General features: G+C 40.0%; 1 protein-coding gene across 1 annotated transcript; it reads right to left on the bottom strand.

Annotated features, from left to right (window-relative positions):
* Positions 1–603: 603 nt before the first annotated feature.
* tbx22 (T-box transcription factor 22) lies at positions 604–6,930 on the bottom strand (the record flags this gene model as incomplete). Its single annotated transcript, XM_055225067.1, has 8 exons — positions 604–1,118; positions 1,995–2,080; positions 2,258–2,322; positions 3,672–3,836; positions 4,999–5,173; positions 5,262–5,363; positions 6,056–6,247; positions 6,749–6,930. Coding segments are annotated over 8 exons (1,479 nt in total), but the record flags the coding sequence as incomplete, so codon positions are not given.
* Positions 6,931–8,802: the final 1,872 nt, after the last annotated feature.

Genomic DNA, 8,802 nt, shown 5'->3' with positions numbered 1-8,802 from the left:
CTTTGACCTCCATTAATCATTCACGCACCACATTTATACTCACAAGGTGGGTGACATATCTTTCCTAAGAACACAACAACATTATGCACTTGCAGCACTTCCCCACCACAGTATGTGATTCATAGTGGTGTAGGGCCAGAATTACACTGCTTTTGCTAAGTGTTTTAAAAATGTGCATTTCCACCATAAGCTGGCTCTCCACTCCACAGATCTGTCTTGTAATTTGGTCTGGAATACTGTGAAAAATTCCAGAAAAAGCACTAACACCTCTATCAGAGACACACAGGTAAGAACAGCTTTATCTTTGATGCAAACTAATGCTAATACTAATTTGCTATTGAAGGGGTTATTAAATTAGACTCTGACTTGGAAACTGTAGCCAGATACACGGCACAAGGCACGTATGGCCAATGCAACAGTCAAATCCTTGATAATATTTAGATTATTACATACCTACTGAAGACGCTCTTTGGTATTATCAGACGACTCAAAATTACACCCTTACGCACATGTCCAAAAATATTTATACATCTACTTTCTTTGGTTCAGTTCATTGTGATGGTAAATCCAACACTTGTCTGGAATGTTCTTGTTCATGTCCTGGGGTCAGAGGCAATGATTGGAAGGGGGCGGCCATTTTGACAGATTGTTCGTAGCGTCCTCTTCCAGTTTTTGTCGTGAAACAGGTGGGAGTGGAGGGCTTATGGGAAAACTGTATCGGTATAAACAGTATGGTCCCAAAGTATCAGTGAGGTGCAGAGAGGAGCTTTGCGAGGTGAAGTGATTGGATAAAGGAATGAGATACGGCGCACTTAAGTCTCTAGATTTCTTCCCTTGTAGCGCAGACAGCAAAGGCAGGTCAGAGAGAGTAGGTAAGGGGGGCAGGAGTCGGTCCGGTCCTAGATTTGAGAACCCTCGGAGGGGCATTGGGGAGGAAGGAGAGCACAGGGCACCACCCGGGCTGCTCTTTGAGGGGTACAGGGGGAGAGCCACAGTCTGGAGAGGGGTGTCCCGACAGGAGAGAGCCGTCAGAGAGAAGGGATGAAGAGGAGAGGAAGAGGAGAACGGGAGGAGAGACTTCAGAGGAGACAAACTGCTGCTGCTTGAACCAGGGCTACCTGCAGGAAAAGAAATATTTATTAGGTTTAGGGAGAAATTCGACAAAACAATTGTTAACACAAAACAACAAAGTTTTGTTTATATTTTTTATTATTATTTTTATTAACACTTAAAAAAACAACAACAACCTAACGTCCTTGTACCTATTTCTGTTTTATTGTAAAATTCATAAATGTTTCATATTTGCATTTGAAGAGATATTTTATACATAGATTTTTGTTAGACACAACAACAATTGTTGTTTTTTATATGACTTGTACATTTGTAATATCGACTGGTTACATTGTAATCTCTGAACCCTCCCAAAAAGCACTTGAAAGGTAGGTCCATAAAGACTTTGCCTATCAATCATTTTAAAGGAATTCTTACAGTTGGACATACATATGTATGTGAAATTACAAAATAGTGTATGTATGTGTACCTGCAGCTAATTAGGGGTTGCAAGATTATCTGAAGATATAACTATTACATTTTTTTTATTTATTTAATTATTTAATTATAATCATTATGTTATAACTTGGACATATGTCGGGCGCGGTGAAAACGGAGTTGATCAGCAATATGACGTCTTGAAAATAATTGATTAAAGATTGTTCAAACATGCACTAATCACTCCAAAAACAACTTGGAGGGTAAATGAGATGGGGAAACAACTATAACATGGTTAAAAAATCTGAAAAGTCAATTTTGCATAATAGATCTGCTTTAATTGAAAACCGTACATATCAGTGAAATTGGGTTAAATAAAACAAATAAATACTGTTAAACCACTTTAAACTATTACAACTGCTAAGATAATTTAGCATTGGAGTTCCCCTAGTGGTTGGATGATTCTTTTAGGGGTCCGGGACTGAAAACTTCAAGAACCCCAGTACCTTGTAGCGTCATGGAGAAAGGCTTTAGGTCCAGGCTGAGTGGTCCTCTCCAGGGATAGGACTCCAGCAGGCCGTCCAGTACACCCCTGTTCACACAAGTACAGTCAATACACACATGTACCTCTAAATATTATTACCACAGTCTAAATATTGGTTCTGAGGGGTATGAAATTCAGCCCAACTCTCTTCCCACTGCACTATAACTTTTAATTTGGTGTCATGTTTCAGTCTTTCTCTGGAGTTGTGTTTTGTGGGTGTCGTACCTATTCCTCCCTGGGTCTCTGAATCCTTTGGCAAATGGGTTCCTGTCAATCTTCAGCTTGGTGATCTGGAGAAAAATAATGCAAAAAAATACATGGGTTACAATTGGGACAAGTGACGTTATTTAAGGCAACAATGAGCTCAACTTTATGACAAAAAGAAGAGTGGCAGTGTAGGTCTATGGGGACTGTGAGTTACTGCAAGCACCCAGGGCCCACAGCCATGTCAAACAGGATTTTGGAAGAAAGGTTGGGGTCATTTGGTTTTATTTGGTGTTTTAATAGCTGTGGAGTGTAGAGGGGCATTATTGAATTTCTGTAATAATACTTGTGCTGATTGTAAAGTGAAGCCTGATGAAAAGAGCTGGCAGTCCCCTCACTAGGTCTCTGTGTCTGGGCTAATATTAGCCAATGGAGAGGTCAGAGGAACCACTCAATGTGTTGAACCAGAAAATCAGGGCAGAAGTGAGTGTGAAGTTGTTCCCAGCAATAAAATAGACTATTACTATTTGAAAGGTGTCCTTATCCACCAATACTAAAGTAAATACATTTTACAGCACATTTTGTGAAATACTAAATAAATAAGCAGAACCAGAAGAAAGCAGTTACAGTGAAAGTTGTGGATGTTTTATTGTCCAATTTGACATCTCTGTGATCCCTCAGTCATTCAGTGTCCATAGCAAAAGGGAAAAAATACTTTGTCCAGCTGACAAAATTCAGAATTTTGCTGTCCCATTTTCATATTTTGGGAATACTGTACTACTAAATACAACTGTGGGCGACTACATGGTCTAAAGTACTCATCTGGATGACAAGCTAATGGCGCATTTTATATTGAGGGGGAAGCAGAGAGCCAGGAAGAAACCCAGTAAAACACAATGCCCACTCAGAACACAGAATTTCTTGCTGTGAAACAGGAGTGCTCTCTGTGCTTTTCCCCCAGTACAGCGATGCCAAACAAGCAGCCATTTGCCTTGGTCCTATGCTAGCAAACATTCATTTTGATTATATATTATTTCACAATTAGATTATGGTTAGGGTTACAGTTAGGGTTAGGATTAGGTTTAGAAATAGATATTTTGGTTAAGGTCAGGGCTTAGCGACAAAAAAACGGGCTTCGGCAGAACTGCATTGAGAGATAAAAATAAATATGATAACATTGCAAATTAAATGATCAAAAATAGTATACATTTATTATTTATTCTATTATTTGTTCAGAATTGAATAGGGATTCCTGCTTCCTTAAAACACACTTGCCCGTACGTACTCCAAATTATAAATACATTCTCGATTGCTGGAAAAACTGCAAAAAACCCAACAACTTACAAACATGTTCACACGGTATAATGACCAAAGCCTACACACAATCTCATCTGATTAACTGAATAAAACTTGATGTGCATTTGGTGCTTTGTACCTGTTGGTTCTGATAGGCTGTGACGGTGGTGAACTCAGTCTCGGGGAAGCAGAAGCTGCGGACCCCCTCGGCAGGCACAGACTGGATCTGGGACAGGTCAACCCGAGGGTCCTGCCTGATGATGTGAACTCGAGGCTTGTACTTGTGCATTGACTGTAGGATGATCTGAGTGAAGACAAATAACAGTAAAATATGCTCCTCGCAATGTTTTCAAATTTTGCATAATAGTATTGCATTTTAAAAACAAGATAAGTATGTAAGTGCTAAAGAAATTCACATATTAAATTCAATAGTACAAACGCATTAATACATTTTTTTTTGCCTTTTTTTTATATAAACTGATTGCTACAAAATCTAAAACCTAAAATTATTTACATGAAGTTTAAATATATTTAATTGAAAAACAGAGCACAACTTAATGACTTGAGTCCTATTAGTTTTATTTTACTTTAATTTTGCTTCCTAAATAATATTGATAATAATATAATTTTGACTGCACAAAAATGTACCAAAATGTGTCTCTATGTCTCTTTCTAACACATAACGGAGTACTTGAGTGTGTGCTGGTCTAAACAGTAGTATCAGGTCTACACCCGAGCAGTCGCTACCCTGACCACATCTGTCACATCTGCTCATCAATGAACCTCACAGGAAGTTCAGACCACACCAGGATTTCCTCTTCGTGATCTGGGATTTACCTTCTTGGAATCAGTCTGAGTTTAGACTGAGATGGACCAAATGTGGATCACTGCAAGTCAACTGCAAGTCAACCAGGACTGAGACTGCCTGTCAGATGAGCTCAAATCACAACCCACCTTTTTGTGAATGGGAGAGGAATGCGGGACAAAAACAATGCAAAAGCCCAAACCAATGTGTAGATTCGTAATGCAAGCAGGATTAAAAGTGTGTATTTTTGAGTATTTTCCATCTGATGCAATGCACAGGTCTAAATACAAAAAATAACAAGTTATAGTCCTTAAAATATTTTACCTAAAAAGTTAAAAAGAGGACAATTTTGACATTCCTGACCAAAAAAATGTGGCCACGAATGTCAACCCTTCTCTGACATGAGGGGATAGTGTGAGTCAAAAACTATAACAATCATAATGCAAGTTGGATCTTAACACTGCAGACTGAAGATGTTGATTTTTGCCACAAAGCATAACTACTGTTGCAACGCATATCCCCTTGTTATTACTATTTTAAACTGCAAAGAACTAAAGCGGCCAGACGTTTCATAAATCCCCATACCTTCTAACATGAAACATGAAACACGAAATAAAAAGATGACAAAAGCAGCTGGTGCGTGCGCAGTGATGTTACCTACATGTCCCTTGTCGTCCATCTCGTTATTGGTGAGTTTAACGCGGTCAAAGCTGATGACCTGACGCATCCACGTCTCTCCCGCGCACGGTGAGTCCGGGTGCACGTAGAGCCGCGGGGAGATGCACGAGTGGTCCGTGTTTCCAGCCACCATCCACTGTGAGCTGTGGTACACGTACCTACAAAACACAGGGACGACATAAGTATAGGCAATTGTTTTGTTTTTTTTATTTTCTTATTAAAATCATTCAAATCTAAATCTTATACCTGTAGCGTTTGGAGTCGACGGGCATTACGTCCATTGCCACATAGTACTGATGGCAAGGGTCCAGGTTGCGCACTTTTACGCGCACAGACGGAAACATTCTCCTGTTCGTAGAAAAAGATTTAGAGACTTATTTCTTCAAGGTAAGTTGCTTTACGACCCAACGATATTTAATACGCAGAATAAAAATATTACTAGGGCGTTTTACAATGTTGTTCTTATCCTTCTGGGTCATTTGCCGTTCAGAGAAAAGTTCATTGCGCTCATGGGGCCTAGATTTATGGCGCTTGTTTTCGGTAATTGAATCAACTGATCCTGGGTTTCAGCAGGTATTTAACTGCTGATAAGTTATACAGGATAAAACTATACGAGAGAAAACAGTAACTAAAACACATCTCACTCTGGTGCAATTCCAAACGTGATAACACTTCAAATTCTTATTTTTTTCTATAAGCATTTCCTCCATATGCTGTGCGTAAACCAATATATTTTAAATGTAGCATAATTTAGACGCAGTAAACCCATATAATTTGTCCTCTGAACAACAATGTGTAAATGTGACAGTTCATTACCTATCAATAAAAAAGACTGTGGAAGTAAATGCCTGGAAACAAACCTTTATAGACTATAGTCATCAATAAAATAAAAGGAAACACAAAATAATAGACCATGGACAATACGTTTCTTATTTAAATTTCTTAGCACACTATTGGTCTAAAAATAGCAACTCTATTCTATGTAGACTATAAAGAATCCCATATTACGCACGGCCTGTTTTAATCATATGATTTTGTACCTTCCCGCTTTGGTGATGATCATTTCGGTGCCAATCTCGTAAAAGCGCCTCCACAGCTCAGACCCCTGCAGCTCCACGCGCACCTCTGTATCCGCCACGCGCTCCACCTCTGCGCCGGGCTCGTGCCTGACAGCTGCTCTCTCCGGGTCACAACACGTGTCCTCTGACCTGCAGCGCGCGGCTGGAGAGGCCCTCTTCACCTGACGCACCGGGGACTGCTCCAGGCCTAAAACAAGAGTTCAAATAATGGCAAGACCGTCCCAAAGCGAATAAAGACATTTGGACTGAATATAAATTGGTTTGTGATTTTTACATTGTAATTTGATTAATTATATTTGGGATGTGAATATGTTGAAATGAATATTTGCAGGGAAGTAAAGTCCGATCAAAATTCTAAATGTACGAAGATAAAATATAAAGTGTAACGAGTATGACATATGTGGATCATTCGAATTTATGGGTTTCACCTTTTTCTTATATAAGCCACATTTTGAGGACTTGCCATCGGTCAAAAGGTAGGATATAAAGATATTTTGTTTTACATTTTGCGGCAACGGTCTAATGTTTCATAATTTTGAAATCCATGCATAGGTTTAAGTTTGGAAACTCACGGCCTTATATTAGTCCAGTAGTCGGATTGACACATTAAAGCCACATTTAGTTTCTGTGCGTAATTGTCCTATCCATGCGTACAATATACTATCCTTATTATTATTCTCACCGGTGCTGAGTAGGCTGGTGTCGCTGCCGGTGTCTTCAGTTGAACTTGAGTCGTGTTCGTCCAGTTTAATCCGTTTGCAGGGCTTCCCCATGAGCGCCTCGACTGAAAAAGCGTGCGCTCGCGAGCTTAGGCCCTGCATCCTCTCGCGCACAGACGGTTATATCCACCACAGTTTGCTCCGGGTTGGTTCAGAGTGAGATAGGGCGCAGCGGCAGCCCCTGATCTCTTCCTGGGCAGTAGTGATCGATCTTCTGTCCTCCCATGTATTTCGGAGCCGCGCGCTGGAGACTCGTTGACCCAAAGCGCGTAGTGTTGGCACGCCTCTAGTTCGCAGTATGGGTCCATGTCTGTGCGGGTTTTGCCTGTAGTTTATTTCTCACTGTGCGTCATGGAGAGGGAGGGCAGAACTGCGCATTCCTCCACATCCAAGGCCCATAGACGCTCCTACAAATCACATTAGTTCTGACCCTCGCCAATAAATTATGGTGTAAACTAAAGAACAGGAAACAGGGACATTTGAACGATCTCTTTCAATACATATTTACAGTGCAACTAGCAAGCAAAAGTTGTTTAAAAGTGTTCTGTTTAGAAGTAAATGTAGAAATGTAGCCTAATGCCCCTGGCACCCTTTGCTTTATATGTTGATAGAGTTTATGCAATAGGCTACAATACTATATAGCCTAAGATACAATACAAACACCAATATTAGGCCTGTTCTCTTCTCTTCTATGTTCGTGAATTACTTGTTATTAGCCATTTTAAATTCAGAGGGATTTCAGAAAATGTTCAAAGTTAATAGTACATTGCCATCTATCTCCATGGAGGCAAGCAGGTGACATCACATGAGAAAAAAGATGAATCCATAGATTTGTTTAATGCCATATTTTGTGTAACACTCCAGGCAAATCAATAACACGGAGACCGCATGGACACCCCCACACCAGAAAAAAAAAAATAAAAATAAATCATAGTTCACTTTTTAAACAGCAAATTTGTCTTATAAGCCATTTGGGAGTTCTCCACTTGGATTATATTTGGTGTGGACTATATATCCACGTTTCTTTCGCTTCACCTCAAAAGAAACCTGCTCTGAAGTTCCCGGTGGCCACACTGTAACTCCCTGTTCAGCAAAAATTCAAAAAAAAAAAAAAAAAAAAAAAAAATTGAGTTGACTTGTACTTTCTAATTTTAATGCAACTTGATTTGATTTACCAAATAAAACGTCACTCTAAAATAAAATTTAAAAAGTCACATTGGTCCAATACACGATTGAGATGAAGCGATAAGCGTGGTTAAGCCTATAATGTTTACACTTACTATTTTGAGTTCTTTTCAGTTTGTGCTAAGGAAGCTGTTTAATTGCCCTATGTGGATTGTACATGTACTTCCCTCCTCTTGGACAGCCCGTGGATAAATACAGGGCCCATTTTGGAGCAGTGGGAGCAGAGTGGAGGCCCAAATATTTAAGTTTGTTAATGCAGAACATGTGCAATGCAAAATCTCAGAGCGCTGTGTGTGTTGAAACCTACATTTCCTTTTATTAATTTGAAAGCTTCCCAGTTCCCACTCTCTGTCCCTCTTTCTCTCTGTCTCTCTTTCCCTTCTTTCCCTCCCTCACTTTCTTACTTGATGTCACCCAATCCATATCTATTTCCCCCTCCATGTTTGTCTCTTCAATCTATGCTCACCCTTCTCTTATCTCTCTCCTCCATTCCATTTCTCTCCCTTCCTTCCCTCACTCCTCCCTCTCACTTTTTTCTCTCGATTACTCTCTCTCTCCTCTCTTTCTCCCACCTCCCCTTTTACTCTCTCCCTCTGTCTCCCTCTATGTTTCTCCATCCCTTCATCCCTCTTTTCTATCTCTGGCTCAGATCCGTCTCTTCATTCCTTCTCTCTCTCACATTCTCTCCCCTTTTCCCTCTGTCCTTCTCTCTGTCTCTCTCTCTGTCTGTTTCTCATAAGTGCTCACATCAAAAACATAAACCGGCCCGTAATGACAGCTAGGGATTATTACATTACTCCCCGA

The sequence above is a fragment of the Periophthalmus magnuspinnatus genome, chromosome 10, assembly GCF_009829125.3.
Source record: "Periophthalmus magnuspinnatus isolate fPerMag1 chromosome 10, fPerMag1.2.pri, whole genome shotgun sequence".
In the NCBI taxonomy this organism is placed as follows: domain Eukaryota; kingdom Metazoa; phylum Chordata; class Actinopteri; order Gobiiformes; family Gobiidae; genus Periophthalmus; species Periophthalmus magnuspinnatus.
Note: the sequence above shows the minus strand (reverse complement) of the source record. Positions and strands in the feature narration are given on the sequence as shown.